This window comes from Pelophylax lessonae (assembly GCF_965119305.1).
Source record: "Pelophylax lessonae genome assembly, chromosome: 2".
NCBI lineage: Eukaryota > Metazoa > Chordata > Amphibia > Anura > Ranidae > Pelophylax > Pelophylax lessonae.
In genome coordinates this window covers 86537211-86556470 of record NC_138769.1, presented here as the reverse complement: position 1 = coordinate 86556470, position 19260 = coordinate 86537211, and the positions used below count along the sequence as shown (strand labels likewise).

Here is a 19260-nt window from a genome sequence, read left to right as displayed (position 1 = left end):
GGACCCGCTTCCTGATTGGGCAGGAGGAGGATCCATGTGACAATAGCGAATATTCATTCCCTATTGTCACACAACTGGGTGGGCTCGGGGCACAGTGCTCTGCGCCCCGAGCCCACCCTTTTTTTTTAGCCTATTAGAGCCTCTGACTCTAATCACATGGTTAAAAAAAAAAAAAAGCCCCATTGAACTCCATGCGTCTGGCGCCCTGCAAGTAGATTGGGGGGCCGGACGCATGGATGGGGGGGGCGGCGCCCCCACTGATGGAAGGGTTAGGTCTTCTTGCTCTTTCTCCAGCAATAGACTTGCTGATCTACATTCTCTTCAGGATACTCACTAGCATCACCTTTACTGACACCAGTCCACTGACTGTCAGGCCCCTTGACACAGATCTGTACTCACTGTACTGCAGAATCAGATCCTTCCAGTGTTTCCCTTCCAGTCAGTTTTACAGGACCTCTGGGTTCGGTTCCTCCCTAACACTTTAGGCCCTCGGGTTTACCACCTGAGGCCGCATGGCATCCGTACAGAGGAGGAGACAGCTGCCCCCTTCCTCCGGGACTCTGCTCTCCATCTGAAAGACCCCGAGCACATGTGCTCCTGATGTTTATACAGTATCCCAGCATGCACCGAGGCATTCTGCTCTACAAAATCACCAGGGCTGTACCAAACGCCTGTGCAATCATTTGTCAGGTTTCCTCGCACTGTACAATATGTCTCCCTATTGGACCAGTGTGAAACACTCTGCAGACAGACTGAGTTGCACCTGAGCACATTGAGCAGACCTCACTAGCAGATCCTGCTCTGGTAGGCAGAGAACAATATAGATTTACCTGCAATCCCTCTGGTAAGCAGACAGATCCAAAACTATACGCTCTCTCTAGGACCTACCTAGGAGGTTGCTACAGTAGTGTAGAATGAGCAGTGATGTTATTTCTGGTTACAGGGTGGGTACAATTCCAATAGAGCTGAATGTGTCTGCATGAAGATGTGTAGTGCAGAAAAGGGTGGCCATGATCACATAAACTAGGAGGCCATGGGAGAACAAATGTAGCCAGCCCAGAACAGGAAATCTGAGAACAGCATAACAAAGTTTGCATTTGTGAGATGAAATAAAGGAAAAGAGAGATAGAAGGTACATTAGATTCAATTTATCTACTTGTTTATTTTAAGTTATAAAAATGTGAATTCAGTGTCACGTTAAACAGCCCTTTGTTTTATCTTTTCTTTAAACCTAAAAAATACCTTTTTATCCTGCCAGAAATCCAGCGAGCTGGTAACTGCCTGTGCACTCAGTTATCAATTAGCATTGTGTTTAGTTCTAGTTTCCTCCCACACTCCAAAGACATGCTGGTAGGTTAATTGGATCCTGTATAAAATTGGCCCTACTATGTATGTATGAATGTGAGTTAGGGACCTTAGATTGTAAGCTCCTTGAGGGCAGGGACTGTGAATGTGCAATGTATATGTAAAGCGCTGCGTAAATTGACGGCGCTATATAAGAACCTGAAATAAATAAATTAAAAAAATAAATAATAGCACAACGCTGAACCTCTATAGATACAGTACAGTGAGTGCTAGTTGTCACCCTAGGACAGGAAGAATATACACTCACCGGTCACTTTATTAGGTACACTTTACAAGTTCCGGGTTGGACCCCTTTTTGCCTTTAGAACTACCCTAATTCTTAATGGCATAAATTCAACAAGTTGTTGGAAACAGATTTTGGTCCATATTGACATGATAGCATCACACAGTTGCTGCAGATTTCTCGGCTGCACATCCCTGATGCAAATCTTCCATTCTACCACATCCCAAAGGTGTTCTATTGACTGTGGAGGCCATTGGAGTATAGTAACCTCATTGTCATGTTCATGAAACCAGTGGTGAGATGATTTGAGCTTTGTGACATGGTGCATGACCCTGCTGGAAGGAGCCATCAGAAGATGGGTACACTGAAGTCATAAAGGGATGGACATGGTCTGCAACAATAGGTAGGCCATGGCATTTAGAGTCAAAAATATTTTTATTAAAATATTAAGGCAATACAAAGATGTCCTAGACACAACGACAAAAAGAACAAGAAAACATGAAAAAGAGCCACAGGGTGAAGTGCAGGCCCAGCCGATGTCTATCGCCCATAGCTAGCCCACACAGTCACCATAAATGGTATAATAAAATCATAATAAACGTTAAGTCTAGATGTTGAAGACGAGATCAAGCAATTGCAAACTATAAAATGAGATGCCAACCAGACGAGAGATCCTGTTATGCAATATAAGCATGAAACATAGTATTGTATAACTCATCTCAAGATAGGGGGAAGGCCGTGGCATTTAAACTTTGTTCAATTGGTACTAGGGGGCCCAAACTGTGCCAAAAAAATATCCCTCACACCATTACATCACCACCAGCAGCCTGCACCTTTGATACTAGGCAGGATGGATCCATGCTTTCATGTTTACGCCAAATTGTGGCCCTACCATCTGAATGTTGCAGCTGAAATTGAGACTCATCAGACCAGGCAACGTTTTTCCAACCTTCTATTGTCCAATTTTGGGGAGCCTGTGCAAATTGTAGCCTCAGTTTCCTGTTCTTAGATGACAGGAAAGGTACCTGGTGTGGTCTGCTGCTGTAGCCCGTCTGCTTCAAGGTGTTGTGTGTTCAGAGATGGTATTCTGCATACCTTGGTTGTAACGAGTGGTTATTTTAGTTACTGTTGCCTTTCTATCATCTCAAACCAGTCTGCTCATTCTCCTCTGACCTGTCTTCAACAAGGCATTTTTGTCCACACAGCTGCCGTTCACTGTATATTTTCTCTTTTTCGGACCATTCTCTGTAATCCCTAGAAATGGTTGTGCTGCTCTCACTCCCCTAGAGAAGGGGAGTGAGAGCAGCATGATCCTTCACCGTTGCAGCTTCTCATTAATGTAGGGTGACAAGACATCCCCGGTTTCCGGGGGGACAGTCCCAAGACTGAAGATACTGTCCTTGGATCAAGTCTGTCCCCAGTTATGTCCCCGGATTAAGGGTCGGTTTAAGGGAGACAGGGCATCCCATGCTGGCTGAGAAACAACCTAGTGGCTCGGATGCTGATACCCCCTGCTTGATGATCTGGATGAGGGATAAAATAACTTTTTATGAGCTGAGAAGGAGGGCCCATGTCTATGACGAGGTTCCTTGCCCTTAGTAGCCTGCAGAAGAAAAGTACTTTTCCCCCTGTGAGACCTTTAATGATGTCATCCAGGGTAGCCCCAAACAGGCGATCCCCTTAAAAGGAAGATCAGTCAAGGCCTTTTTAGAAGTCTGGTCTGCAGACCAGCAATTAAGCCAAAAAACACGCTGAAGGACCACTGCCGAAACAGAGAGCCGAGACACTAAGGGAGTCGCATCCAAAGAGGCATCACAGATAAACTGCAGCCCCTGGACCAGCTGGCCCGCCAGCTCAACAAAGGCAGGGGGGAGCTGTTCTCCCTCCAGGTCACAGTGTAAAAGCTTAGCCCACTCCGTCAAAGTTTGCGACACCAGGGCAAAGGTGAATACCGGCCTCAGTGCCGAACCAGCCAGCGTGTACATATTGCAGGCCACAGCCTCCGTCTTCCTGTCAGCCGGATCCTTCAATCGGAATCATGGTTGCCTTGTTCAATCAGGAAGCCGAAGGATCCACCACCAGTGGAACAGTCCACTTCTTAAAAAGGGACTCCTCATAGGGGTAACGCCTAAGAAATAGATGCCCCAGGTGGGCGCTTTGGTCGTCCCCACTCTTTAGCGACAATTTTGTCAAAATAGGCGGGGAAAGGAAACACCTTTGCCGCTCTGGATGTCTTGTGAGTGCCAAAGGAAGCCTGCGCCTCCGTCACAGCTGTGTCCTCCATCTTTAAGGTCTCACGTACAGATACAATTAGTGCGTCCACCAGTGCCTTTTCGTGCGCGGGTGCAGATATGGAGAAATCCTCATCACTATCGGAGGATTCCGGGTGCGTGGTTGCAGACCCAGCAGAGTAACCCACGTCTGCGGCGGCCGATTCAGATTCAGGATCTGACAAGTGCTTTCTGCTAGCCCATCGCCCGAAAGCCACCTCCACCCAGGACACAAAGGACTCCACAACTGCCCTCAGTGCATCGATGGATGGTTGGGACCCGGAGGGCCCCGCAGGCTCAGAGAGGGGATCAGGTGGGGAGATGTGCTCCAAAAGCTCCATGAGTCACCAGGTGTAAAACACTTGAAGGGACAACCCCGACCGCGCTGGCAGCACCACCCTGTCGCCAGGCACAAAACACTAAGCGATTCACAGCAGAGAGGAAGAGAACCCCACCAGACTCACCACCCAGCAGAAACAGGTACCTGCAGCCACCAGAATAATCTGCCCTGTACGCACGGCGATCAGGAAGTAAAAAGATCCAGGAGTCAGCACCAGGGAAATCCACCGCCAAAATCGCCACCCACTGGGCTCCACTGTCATGGCCACCGCTATTTTCAATGGCAAACCACCGCAAAATGGCCGCCGGACTACACAAACGACATGGCCGCTGTGCATAGAAACACACAGGCTACAGCAAAATGGTGGCCCTGCGTGGCACCACAAGGCTTCCAGGGACCCAGGAGGGATCCCTAGGCCTCAAGGACAGACCCAGGCAGGACGGGGGGCACTAGCAGGAGCCCCCACCAGGTACAACCCCCCCTCCCACACAGCCGATCGTCAGGTTGCTGGCGGCGCACCTCCCCAGCCCCCATCGCCAGTATAGCACCCTGCCCCCACCCCAGGAGGTGGACCTTACCACCCAAACAGCCCCAGCATAAGTGGAGGGGGAAAGGGGGGATAGGATGGGGTAAAGATGAAAGGGGGGTGCCTGATGGGAAGGAGGGGAACCTGGGGGTCTGACTATCCCAATAAGGGGCCTACATCCACCCCAAAACCCTCCAAGGGGAGAGGGGGGGGGGCAGCTACTCACCATACCAGGAACCAAGCAGGCACTGCTCCAGACAGAACCCTTTCCATTGAAACGGGGGGCTGTCGGCCAGGAGGAATGCTGCGACTTGCACCGAGACCCAGTTGTATGCAACCTCACGAGGCATTCAACTCGCAGGCCAGCCCCCATCTAGTGGGGCTAAGTCGCGGCCGACCTAGCGCAGAGCTGAGGTCTGCGCGCACTCGCTAGACAGACTACGGTGACCACTGGATCTAGATTATCCAGCCCATTCCCCAGTCTGGCAGTTGATTGTAGATCTCACAGGAGAAAAAATGTCTATATAAAAAGAAACAATTTCCCAGGACCAGAGATCCCAGCAAGGAACTAAGTCCTTACTCCTGACTGGGCAGAAAAAAACTGAGTATCTTTAGCAGAGAGAGGAAGTATATCCCCTGAGACTGCCCATAGGCGTAGTCAGACTTTTTTTCTGCCCAGTGTCCTACTCCTGTAGGGGTGGGGGCGTATAACCCAATGGTTAAGAAGATCAGGAGCTATGTTTGTCAATGAACGAAAGAGAAAAATAACAAACATGTCATACATACCTGCTTTGTGCAGTGGTTTTGTACAGAGTAGCCCTGATCCTCCTCTGCTCGGGTCCCCAGCCGGTACACTGAGCCCCTCCCCCTTGCCAAGTGCCCCCATAGCAACCTGCTTGCTGTGGGAGCACTTATTCATGCTCGCTCCCGAGCCGGCACTCTGCGTCCATAAGACACAGAGGGCGTGGCTAGGCTCAGCCTCTGGGCCTCACTGGCTGTGTATGACAACAGCAGGAGCCAATGGCTCCTGCTGCTGCATCTCAGCCAATCAGGAGAGCCTTGTGTCTCATGCACATTGCTGGATCGAAATGGGCTGAGGGCGGAGCTGCACACTGAAGGCTTTTTTACCTTCATGCATAGAATGCATGGAGGTAAAAAAAAACCTTTAGCCTTTACAAACGCTTTCCATGTCGCTTTTGATCACTAAGTCAAATCTGTCAAAGCAAGACTATGTTCCTTGTAAAAAATAAAATGCACACAAACCCCACACAAAAATAAAAAAAACACACTTTATTTATTTATACTGTATTCTACATAAGGTTAAAATCTTACAATGACAAAAGGTGCTAAGCAACTAACCTTCATCTTATGGGCATGCAGAATGACAGCTGAATATGCTTTTCCAGGCACCGCCATGGTGCCATAGTGCAATTCATTTAGAAAGCAAACGTGTAGTCAGTTCATTCACAGGCCTGGGGATATATTTCTACAAACACTGTATATATATATTTAATCAGTAGAAAAGAAAATGTATACATTCTCACCTGTGAAATTTAAATTAAGGCACATGTACTCATCTACAACAAAAATAAATCTAAATATCTGACAAAAATATTTTCAGTACTTCATTTGAGTACAGAGGGTATTCAGTCTCAACTAAAAAAACAGGAAGGAAATGACTTTGTGGGTGGGCACGCGCCCTCTACAGGGGTCAGGCGAGAAGTGCACACATGCTCTATGAGGACTTTTAAGTTGTTCGGCATCTTCTGGAACTATACTGTTCCGGCCAATGAAATTAAAGCCTAAAGGAACTTTAGGGTCCCATGCACACTGGGCATTAAACCCCAATGCATGAGGCTCTGGGGTTTAGGTGCTGGTGGAAGGCACATATTCGCCAGCACACCACAGATCATCAATTACGTCCAAAACGTTATTAAAGAATGATCACATCACAGAATATGTTCTGGCCTGACGAAGGGGTCCTGCGTGGATCCGAATCGTTGCACTATGTCTTCTGTGATATGATCGTTCTTCAATAAAGATTTGGACATAATTGATGATCCGAGGAGTGATGGCGAAGATGTGCATTTGATCTGTGATGTCTCCAGTTCCAGCTGGTTGTTGCTGCAGCACCCGCCACTCCTAGAGCCCTATCCAGGAAAGTGTGTGATGGGAATATCGGTACTACTAGGTGCTGGTAGAGGCACAGATGCACCATCCAGCTCAGTTTCCGTCAGCCTATTAATCTCTGTGAGAGGCTGATAGCTGCTGTCACAGAACAGGGCTGGATGGTGCACTGATCTGTACCAACATTAATGGCAGTAGGCGCCAAGGACAAAAGCCAGGATAGCAAGAAGACTGCATTCTGGGCATTTGTCTATGGGCGGATACTGGCCTAATGTTCCTAGCACTGTCCATGGCCCGTTCAGGCAAATTTGTTTTATTGCAGAACACACATAGCATGTCTGTCCTGCAATAAATAGCTTGTCTGCTTGCGATTGTTTTTTCATTTAGTTCCGCTTTAAATCAGCTAAATACATTCCAGGTTCATCAATACAAAACATTTTCAAAGTCTTACAGTCTACGTTCTTTGGAACGGCCTGTGTAGAAAAGCCTGTCCCCTGCCAGCATGTTGTAGAGAATTAGTGCAGAAGCAGCAGTCTCTCTGCAGTGCTCTGAGACGCCCTCTGTTGAGTCAGTGCTGGAGTTCTCCAATCAGCTGAAGCATCAGCTTGGTTGATTGCCAAACTAAAGCTCTGACTCCGCAGGGGCCATTGCAGAAAGTTCCTTTGTTACAGCAAAGTGGCAGGGGAGAGGCTTATTTTTACAGGCTGTAAACACTTTCTATAGAAAAGGAGCTTTGAAAATATTTTATTTTCCTGTAATTATGATGTATTTAGCTTTAATGGGTTCTGATGCTGGGGTCCTTGTCCTTAGGTCACTTTGGAACTTCTCTTGGGTAGCCTAAAACAGCCCCAGCAGGGGGCGTGGCTTTCTCTGATAAGCAAAATCCCACCCACTAAGGTTTTCCTGCTTTCTCATTGAAGCTATAGAATACCTTGAAGAGGGAATCATTTTAAACTCTTTACATAAATACAAGAGGCATGGAGGAGCTCAGCTATGAGGAACTGAATGTATTCTCTCTTGAGAAGAGGCAATTAGGGAGGATATTATCACCATGTATAAATACATAAGTGGTCCATATAATGAACTTGGTGTTGAGTTATTCAATTCCAGGTCATTACAAAGGACAAGGGGGCACGCTTTACGTCTGCAGGAAAAGAGATTTAACCTCAGCATATGGAAAGGCTTCTTCGCAGTAAGTTCCTAAATGCAATAAATATAACTGGATATTTACATGCATAGATTGTAACACCAGATTGGTGATCCAGGGAATATCTGATTGCCTCCTGGAGGATCAGGGAAGGAATTGGACCATGCTATGTGGGTTTTGTTGCCTTCCTCTGGGTCAGCTGGGTATAGGATTGTATATATGGAGGTTTTCTATTTGTTTCTTTTTTTTTTTTCTATTGGTTGAACTGGATAGAATTTTTTCAACCTAACTATATTACAGAGTGAAAACCATGATGTGGGGTTGCCATATATCATAGGCTCCGGTATATTGGCTTATCCTGAATAACTGTGATTCAGCATAAGAACCAATACACCAGCATGAAATGGAAGCACCCTCTGACGTATTTTGTGTTCAGATTAAATAATCATGTAAAGGGAATCCATGTGTCTTACTGCAATGTATGTATACATGGATTAGGATTACTGTCCAAAGGGTTTAACTCATTATTCAGCTAATGCAAGCTCCAGACTGATAACCACTTAGTACATGCTTCCTACTAAGCTATTTTCTGAATCAACCTTCTAAATGTTCTCCTTCCTGATACAAAATGTATTGCCAAACTCCGGGGTAACAGCTAAATACAAAACTGAAATACATATATAGGGGTTGTTTTACCTGATAAAAGATCTGAAATGTTTTCCAGCAAGACCTGAGATTTACACAGCCCTGTAAGACAGAGAGCCATCCCAATGGCCTGACTTTTCCCTGCTGCAGTTAAACAATTGAGCTAGGTCACCTCCCTGTCTCCAGCCTGCAGACTAAGCAATGAAGGAGTAGCAGAAAACTGATGAGGTCATACCTCTGTTCATTCTGTGCTCTATTTCTCTAAAGCCTGGTTCACACTGCTATTTTTTTTTCATTCAACCCAGCGGGCTGAATGAAAAAAAAGCTGACTTCTCAGAGCTGCTGTACTAACTGTCCGATGTTAGTAAAGCGACCTTCCCTGCTGTTCTATTGTGTTCTGACAGGGACGGCTACCCCAAAGAACCAAGAAAGAGACAAATCACTGCTGGAAGGCTGTCGGCTCGAATTGAAAAATCCCAAGCAAACTGTGGCAATCCTGCAAAACTGAGTGCTCGCCAAGATCCGCAACCTGAGAAGTCCATATGTTGTGTAGAAAGAAAGCGGCACTTCCAGTCCCAGGAAACTTGAAACTTTAAATTTATTTGTTTAAATCAAAAGTCCAACATCGAACATGTATACAAGACAAACTGGATCCAGTTTGTCTTGTATACATGTTCGATGTTGGACTTTTGATTTAAACAAATAAATTCAAGTTTCCTGGGACTGGAGGTGCCGCTTTCTTTCTACACAACATAGGGACGGCTACCCCGCCAGAACACTGCGGTTAGCGCTTTTAGCCATTGGCTGAGAGCACTGATCGGGAGCCGGTCGCCAGACCTTTTTTTGGTCAGGCCCCATCGACAGAAGCTGGCTGATTGTTGGACGTTTTCTATTAACCGGCTGATGCCGCCCGACAAACCTGATTGTCCCTAGTACTGACCTGCTCACAGTGAGTACTGCTGTTCAGAAGATTACAAGAGGCCAATACCAAGAGCAAATCTTCTGATTACACTAGTTTTCTCCAAAAATACATTCAATACATTTGTTTTTTAATTTAGGCATAACCACATTGCTTGGGGGTTTCTTTATATCTGCCTGGCGTTCAGTTTTAGGCCCCATTTACACTTGTGAATGGGGCCATAGCAATTACATGCAGGAGACCCAGCGAGGATCTGCGGCATCTATTTGTGGGTGGAAAACAATGGGAGACTGACAGTTCCTGCAGCTAATTGTGGCCGATCGCATGTAACTGCTCATAGTGCAATTACCTGTGAATGATCAGCCCTGGACACAGGCTGTCTGCATCAAAGGCCAATTAATGGCAGGTAATAGCGGCCTGAGCACTTGCATATTAGCAGCCGCGGTTAGCAGAGCATATCAGGCTCCCATTGCTTTCAATGGGGCTTCTGCCTGCAAATAGCCGCTGCAAAGTCCCACTGGGTCTCCCACATGTAATCACTTACAACCCCATTTGCAAGTGTGAATGGGGCCTTAAGATACTATTTAGGCCTCTGCTCTTTCTGAACTATAGACTGCCATACACGTTCCAATTTCCGTGGGCTGAATAAGGAAAATAAAAATCAGATTCCCCATCCACGCTAATGAGTGAGAATGGATAAAAACCTTCCCTGTTAGCTATTGTATTCAGGCTGCCAAAGCACCCGTAGCTGCCTGAATACAGTCACTGTTCGGCTGATCACCCAGCTCATTCTATTTTCTGTCTAGCATTCAGCTTTAAGCTGCTGTTCAGTCCATCCACTCTTTCTAAATTAAAGCAAGCCAAACATGTTCCATTGTCCTGCAGGCTGAAAGAGAACAAATCAGTTGTTTCCACATCCATGCTAAACTGTGTGGATGGAGGATTCTCTACTGCTGGCTATTGTATTCAGACAGCTGCAACACCCGCAGCTGTCTGAATACCCGAACAGTGACTGCACTTGATAGGATGCAGTCACTGTTTGGCCAATAATTGTTCACCCAGCTCATTCAAAATTTTTAAACAGGACAATGCCAATAGGGCCATTCATAGCTCGAAATTTAGCCAATTCAGTAGGAAGTGTGTATGGCCAGCTAAAGTAAAGTCATTCTAAATTTAACCCCTCTTTTTTCACACTGGGTGTACCAACAGGGCTGTGGCTGTCCACAGCTCTACATTTGGCCAATTCAGCAGGAATTGGCCACAATTTGGGCCGTGTATGGCCAGCTTAACTGAAGTCATTAAAGGGTGGAATAGGCAAAGAGGAAAACAAACTCCAACTTTCCAGTTAAGGAGATTTGAGTTGGGGGGATGTAAAAAGTGTCACTATATACTCCCAATGTTTTTTTAAAAAAAAAAAACACATACAGATTTATTAGTACAATCAAAGAAGAAGAATATAAAAAAAAAAAAGTCTATTCCTCTTTCATAGCTTTCCATCTCACTATGATGTATGGTAATTCATTATTACAAATGTTTATGATATGTTATACATTTTTTTTTTTTTTTATAGAATTTATATGTTGTTCCATATCCATTTGAATCAAGAGCACGTGGATCCTGATGAAGCACTTTATCTATGTGAAACGTGTTGTTCCATCGGGCCTTATATTTGTAATATTCTGATTGTACATTTTTGGATATAGGCTTTTTTTAAACTTTTTTTCATATTCTTCTTCTTTGATTATACTAATAAAGTTGTATGTGTTTTTTTTTTTTTAATAAAAAAATAAAATAAATAACTTTGCGTGTATATAGTGAAACTTTTTTTTACATCCCCCGACTCGAATCTCCTTCACTGTTGGGTTGGAGTTTTTTCACTTTGTCTATATAAATTTATTTGGGGCATGTTACCCATTGTTTGTTGGTATGGTCTTTTGTTGGGCGATTTATGTAAGATATTCTACACAGTTTTTTTTTAATGTGTACATAAGTGTGTAATGGGCTTAACACAACTGGCAGACAAGTTGCATTTTACATCTCTCTGCCCACACATGATTTTTTATAAAAGGGTAGAATAGGCTTTCCAAGGAGGAAAAATACAATTTTCAGCGTGCCATGCACATGGAGTCATTGTCTACATTTGGCTGATTCAGCAGGTATCATCCAAAATTAAACCCATGTATGGCCAGCTTCAGCGAAGTCATTCTTTTTTTTTAACCCAAACTTTTCCAAACAGGGTGGTGCCAAATAACGCTTTCTAAATCTGGCCAATTCAGATGGAATCCGTTGAAAATTGAGCCGTATATGGCTAACTTAGTCATTAAAAAGTGAAATAGGTTTTCCAAGGAGGCCAGAGTAAATTTTCAGCCTGCCACGCATATAGAATCATTGTCTAACCTGAGGCATAGCATTCCACTCCTTGCCAACCACCCACTTACTTTTCCAAACCCCAAACCTTCCATTTGAGCCCCTAAGAAAACAGTTGATCAATGCAGGCCTTGAATTATTGCAGAATGTACATGAGAAGAGGCATCTGGGAGTAGAAAGTGAGATGAGAGTTGGAAGAGTTGGGTTTAGTCATCAAAGCAGCGACTGGCCACCATGCCTAGGCACAAACGAGTCTTTACATCCTTTGTCTTTTTCTTTTTTCTTACAGGTCACCAAGTTTATGTTGTATGTGGTATATATTTCTTATGAGAATGATTTCCATCCAGAAGATACAATACTAAACTAGCTAGTTTCAGTACAAGGCCTCCTGAACTATCTGTAATGCTAATACTGTATGTCTCATTGTGTTAAGTAATGCCTGAGACTGAGCTTCTCTTCTATATTAGGCCAAGCATTTAGCTCCAATTTTTTCTTTATACACATGAGCTCAGTTGACATTGTCAAATGCTTTGAAGCAAGTGTAGGAAAGTACTAGAACATGGCATGGTAATTAATGGCAGAGAACTGCAGTCTTCTTGTCCTAATGGTGGAAGACTCAATGACGATAGATGAACGTCGCTGTCCCTGTGTTGAGTTGTCCTTTCACATTAAAGCACAAATGGTTTCCTTTTTTGAACGTGGTCATTTACATTTTATGTAAAAATAGATATTCTTTTTAAGTCCATCTTATTGACAATGGCGCATGCCATTCTGGAAACATGGCGGTTTAAATGGCTGCCTTCACAAACTGGTTCCTCATATGACAAAGGACTTGGTGTGCTTGAAATCCTGTGAGGAAGAATAGAAAATCATATTACTGAAATTTTTGAAAATTTAAAGACATAGAATTATATTATTAACTATTGATTATTTGATTGCAACAATTATTGAAATTATCTTATCCTTCTTAAACTTAAAAAATATTGAATCATATTAATAATATTTGATCGCAATCACACACCTCATATTTTTTTATTAGTTGAAAAATACTATTGTTTGTAGACTACAACGGCCTAATATACAAGTAAAAAAGCAGCAAAAGAAAAAATATCAAGGCCACTGTATATTGTTAACCCCCCCCCCCCATTTTTTCAGTAATTATTCTATTCAGTGGTACTTACAACCAAGAGGTATTACGCTCAACATACCTCCCAAGCGCCGTCCCCCATACCCACCCAACCCCCCCCGCTTTCCTGCTTTTTCCCAGACTTTTCTCTCTCTTTTTTTTTTTTTATCTAAGGTCTTATATATGTAATGTTTGTATACAGGTAACGTATTTTAGTAATATCATCTTTTGCTGCTAATTGTCAATTATGCCTCACCCAGACACAGAGTGGTGGCTGTTTGAGTACTGATTGGATGTATTTTACATTAAAGAGGTTGTAAACCCGTACAAAGTTTGTTTTTTTTTGTTTTTTGGTAACCTGTAGGAGAAACACATAATGAGCTAGTATGCATCGCATACTAGCTCATTATGCAATACTTACCTTAGAACGAGCCCCCGCCGTGCAGCCCGCTTACCTGTATGACGGGCGACATGTCCAGTCGCCCGTCTTCCGGGTTCGCGGCATCCGGCCATCTGATTGGCCGGAGCCGCGGTGACGTCACTCCCGCGCACGCGCGCGGGAGCCGACAGTCACGGCACGGGACTCTGAAGAAACGGCACCAGCGGCCGTTCCTTCAGAGCGCTTGTGCCAGTGACGTCACTGGCTGCATGTAAGGTAAATATCTCCTAAACGGTGCATGTTTAGGAGATATTTACAGAACCTATAGGTAAGCCTGATCATAGGCTTACCTATAGGTAAAAGAGTCTGAGGAGGGTTTACTTCCTCTTTAAGCAAAAATAAAGGTTAAATTAAAAAGAAAAACAAAAAAAAGTATCAAGGCCATGTTGCCATTTTTTTTTTACAAAAATACATACATAAAATACCATGGTACTTATTGTATGTTTATTATACTGATGACTCCTGCCAATGATTTGATCAAAGGAGTAAAAGGCGTTACTGGTTGAGAGAGTCTTGAGAGAGACTAGACCTCTTGAGATCCAGGGTTAGAGCTGTTCCCTATCCAAGGGAAAGGAGAGTGAGTCAACCTCCGACAAAAAGGTTGCTAGGGGGGAGACCCGGGAGAGCAGGGCACTAGATTCATTATATTTAAGCAATAGTTGTAGGAGATGGGAAACAATTTTGTTGGACTGGAGGTGATTTTTAATTGTGTTTGGATTGGTCCATAAGGCTGCCTGTAGGGAGCATGGTGCAACCGAAGACAGCTCAAATGTAAGCCAAGGAATATCCCTCCCCTCATAGAACCATTGGGCAATTTGTACATATTTGGTCGCCAAGTAGTAGGACCAAAGGTCAGATAGGCCCAAACCGCCCCTGTCCTGAGGGGCATGTGAGACTGTCACCTGCTTGTTATATCTGGGTTTTCTACCATTCCAGACAAACTTAGACACACTAAACTACATACATAAAATACCATGGTATCTTATAACCCAGGAGAACTCTCCTGTATCAAAAACCATCCAGATGTGTATAAAAAAAAAAAGGTTTCTCCTGGGATATACTATACATAGAGGGCTCATGGGGGGTTTATGGGGGTAATCATTGCAATGGTATTTTATGTATGTGGTTTTGTAAAAGAAATGGTTTTTAATGGGACTTGGCTGATACTTTTCTATAGCTGCTTTTTTGTTATTTGTATTTTGTAGTCCAGAAACAGTAGTTTCATTTCAAATTTTTTTTTTTTCCAATATTGTATGTTAATTATACTGATGACTCTTGCCGTATTTTGGGGTTTGATACCTCTTTAATACAAAAACAGTTGCATTTCAATATTAAAGAACTCTAAGCTCTGTGTTACTTACATTTTCCTTTTGCGATGCTGACATGTGAGAACCTTCTTTCCTGCTGAAGAAGACAAGAAAAAAAATGTTTGGTGTAGGGAAATTATTTGTGAAGGTATAAGGTTTTGTAGATTGGACAATTTATCTTCCCAAAGGACTCTGATACCTGGAAATCAGTGTCTTTCTTTGTGCATTAGGCTAACTATTCTGTAACAATGTACAGTATATTCACTCTTTTGTAAAAGAACACCAAGGGGTTCATTCACTAAAGGCAAATTTGCTGTTCACGTTGCAAGAGAATTTTCCCTTAGCTTAGTAAATTGCTGAACAAACACTTTGCCAGGAATTCCCAATTGTGTGCAAGGAAAATCAATTAAAAAACAATATATGTTTTGCTTGCACGTGATTGGATGATGGAAGTCAGCAGAGCTTCCCCTAATTCAATAAGCTAAGGGAAAATTCCCTTGCAAAGTAAACAGCCTATTTGGCTTAAGTAAATCAACCCCATTTAATGGATAATCTAAATCGAATAAGATAACCAGAGGTCATTAAAGTCTTTATACTCAGGCCAAATTCAGCAGTCTGCATGCCTCAGTTAACTTTACCAATTTGCATACCTAAGCATTTTGATTTTTTAAGGACATATAGAGGGGAATTTACTAAAATGGGTGCACACAGAATCTGACGCAGCTGTGCATAGTGACCAATCAGCTTCTAGCTTTTATTGTCAAAGCTCAGTTGAACAATCTCCCCCATAGGTTTTTTATTTAATACATTGTTCTAATACCAGCTCTGCTCTGTTTATATACGAAAGGCTGACAAATGCAAAAAATAAAATGTTTTGTTGCTTCAAGTCTATGGGAATGGATAATCAGCTTAAAGCGGTTGTATCCCCTGTGTAAAAAAAAAACAAAAAAACAAAAACCCCGCAGGACAATGGAATAATGTGCTAGTATGCATTGCATGACTATCAAAGAGATAAGCAGAGCTTCCACTTTGGGTGGAACTCTGCTTTAAGATAATATATTTCAAATAGAAAATAATACTCACTCGGTTGATTTTCCACCTGAAAGTAGAAAAAGAGAGAAAAAAAGAATGTTACAATGTATTATAATGTTCAGTTTCTAAAATTATTATTGTGAACTCTTATCCGATAAGTACTACTGGATTATTTTATGCTTGTTTTTTTTTTTTTTTTTTTACATTTTAGGTTATTGTCAATGTAATTTTAAGAAGGCATTTTGCAGAATGTGTGCCCCTAATACCAACTGCCAAACTACCTCAGGTGAAAGACATACCGAAACAGATATAAATGAGTGTAGGTGAATTTTCATATCAACTATAGCACCACATCCCTTGGTAATTTGAAAAGGTAAAAAATGAAATTTACTGGACTTTTCAGGTGCGATGTCAAAAGTAAAAAAAACTTCAATTTTTATTGATGAAAAGGTTAAAATAATATATCCATATAAAAACATATACTGTAGAGTCATAACCCGTTACAAATGGTCCTTGAATTCAAAGCGGTATTGAGATGGTAAATCCCGACATGTTTTGCCCATTGGGCTTCTTCAGGGGATGTACTGTCTACTAAGGGGTCATGCCATCCACAGGTATTTATGTAAAGCTTAGCTGTATGATTTTAACTAATCAAGAAATGTTCCCAGTGGTGTCAGGCTAAGAAAGACTATATGTGGCCACAGGAGGCATACAAGGACCAAAAGAAGCTAATATACAGTATCTCACAAAAGTGAGTACACCCCTCACATTTTTGTAAATACTTTATTATATCTTTCCATGTGACAACACTGAAGAAATAACACTTTGCTGAAATGTAAAGTAGTGAGTGTACAGCTTGTATATGTAACGCTCCTGCGTTTTTATTATAGGCTGGATTTGCAGCTGCAAAATCTCCACTCAGTAGTCATGTAGAGATGTGTTGAATACCAGATCCAACTCTCCAGGACTCATCACCGTGGGCCTGTCAGCTTCAACATACAGATATATACACACTCAATGAGATGTTCCTGGAGTGATAGGATGTATATGATAGTATGAAGGTGATGTGCTGAAGGGACAGGTGTGAACAGTGACAAGGATGGTAATCACTTGGTAGGTTTTGTATAGGAGAGTTCAAGATGGTATTAGGAATGCAGATAGGTTAGTATTGAGTATGCTAACAGGTGGTGAGGACAGCAGATGACAAATACAGGATAGACTAACCCAGTGCAAGGATAGATAGTAGTAGACAGGAGAGCTAGCAATCTATGCAGCAGTGCAGATGATAGATGGTAGTAGGCTGAAGAGCTAGCAATCTATGTAACAGTGCAGATGATAGGATAGTATAGATAGGTAGTAACAGTCCTTAATGTGCATAGGTAGATAGTGCAATAAGGTTATGGAGGGTTCCCCTGCGGGGTACTTATCACTTGTAATGTTAGTAGTTTAGAGAGGTCCAGTAGATGAGGAATGATCCGGTAGCGAGATACAGGGATCAGTAGCGAGGTTCCGGTCTGCTCCAGGTAAAGGGAATGGCTGGAGGTTCCGATCGAGAGACAGGCTTGAAAGCATGTGGGTAACAAGGCAGGTTGAACGAACAATGTGAGTGAGACCGCCGGCGGTTGAAATAGCCGCTCTGCGGCGCTCAGCAGTGACATCATCGTTCTTAAAGGTATATGCGTACCACCTGAAGAGAAAGGTGGGACGCATTACAGAGGAAAGTGGTGATTAAGGGTACCGGAGGTACCAGAATCTTACAGTATAACAGTGTAAATTTGTTGTCCCCTCAAAATAACTCAACACACAGCCATTAATTTCTAAACCGCTGGCAACAAAAGTAAGTACACCCCTCTGTGAAAATGTCCAAATTGGGCTCAATTAGCCATTTTCCCTCCCCAGTGTCATGTGGCTCATTAGTGTTACAAGGTCTCAGGTGGGAATGGGAAGCAGGTGAGTTAAAGTTGGTGTTATCGCTCTCACTCTCTCATACTGGTCACTGGAAGTTCAACATTGCACTTAATGGCAAAGAACTCTCTGAGGATCTGAAAAAAAGAATTCTTGCTCTACATAAAGATGGCATAGGCTATAAGAAGATTGTCAAGACCCTGAAACTGAGCTGCAGCACAGTGGCCAAGACCATACAGCAGTTTAACAGGACAGGTTCCACTCAGAACAGGCCTCGCCACTGTCGACCAAAGAGGTTGAGTGCACATGCTCAGCATCATATCCAGAGGTTGTCTTTGGAAAATAGACGTATGAGTGCTGCCAGCATTGCTGCAGAGGTTGAAGGGGTGGGAGGACAGTCTGTCAGTGCTCAGACCATACGCCGCACACTGCATCAAATTGGTCTGCATGGCTGTCATCCAAGAAGGAAGCCTCTTCTAAAGATGATGCACTATAATGCCTGCAAACAGTTTGCTGAAGACAAGCAGACTCAGGACATAGATTACTGGAGCCATGTCCTGTGGTCTGATGAGACTAAGATAAGCTTATTTGGTTCATATGGTGTCAAGCGTGTGTGGCAGCAACCAGGTGGGGAGTATAAAGACAAATGTGTCTTGCCTACAAACAAGCATGGTGGTGGGAGTGTCATGGTCTGGGGCTGACAGCACTGGGGAGTTACAGTTCATTGAGGGAACCATGAATGCCAACATGTACTGTGACAGACTGAAGCAGATCATGATCCCCTTCCTTCTGAGACTGGACCACAGGGCAGTATTCCAACATGATAACGACCCCAAACGCCTCCAAGATGACCAGTGCCTTGCTAAAGAAGCTGAGGGTAAAGGTGATGGACTGGCCAAGCATGTCTCCAGACCTGAACCCTATTGGGCATCTGTGGGGCATCCTCAAACGGAAGGTGGAGGAGCGCAAGGTCTCTAACATCCACCAGCTCCGTGATGTCGTCATGAAGGAGTGGAAGAGGACTCCAGTGGCAACCTGTGAAGCTCTGGTGAACTCCATGCCGAAAAGGGTTAAGGCAGTGCTGGAAAATAATGGTGGCCACACAAAATATTAACACTTTGGGCGCAATTTGGACATTTCACTTAGGGGTGTACTCACATTTGTTGCCAGTGGTTTAGACATTAATGGCTGTGTGTTGTTATTTTGCTGTCCAAATGTACACTGTTATACAAGCTGTACACTCACTACTTCACATTGTAGCAAAGTGTCATTTCTTCAGTGTTGTCACATGAAATGATATAATAAAATATTTACAAAAATATAAGGGGTGTACTCATTTTTGTGCGATACTGATAACCACACAGGGGCAAAGATCCCTCACAAAGGTTATACTGTCAGCTTGCAGGCAACCATTGGGTCTACACAGCAATGCTGTCCACATTGCTCTGGCCATGTCAACCTATTCATCAATAAATATTCCCGTCAATTTCTTCCTTTACCTTTTCACCTACAGAAACAGATA

General features: G+C 43.4%; 1 protein-coding gene across 1 annotated transcript in view; it reads right to left on the bottom strand.

Moving 5' to 3' along the window:
* Positions 1-12199: 12199 nt before the first annotated feature.
* JAM2 (junctional adhesion molecule 2) overlaps positions 12200-19260 on the bottom strand; it is a 169736-nt gene continuing 162675 nt past the window's right edge. The window contains exons 8-10 of the mRNA XM_082246899.1: positions 15885-15900; positions 14856-14898; positions 12200-12778 (exon numbers count right to left, since the gene is read on the bottom strand). Coding sequence (XP_082103025.1) covers positions 12746-12778; positions 14856-14898; positions 15885-15900 — 92 coding nt within the window. The 3' untranslated portion in view covers positions 12200-12745. The remainder of the gene's footprint in view (positions 12779-14855; positions 14899-15884; positions 15901-19260) is intronic.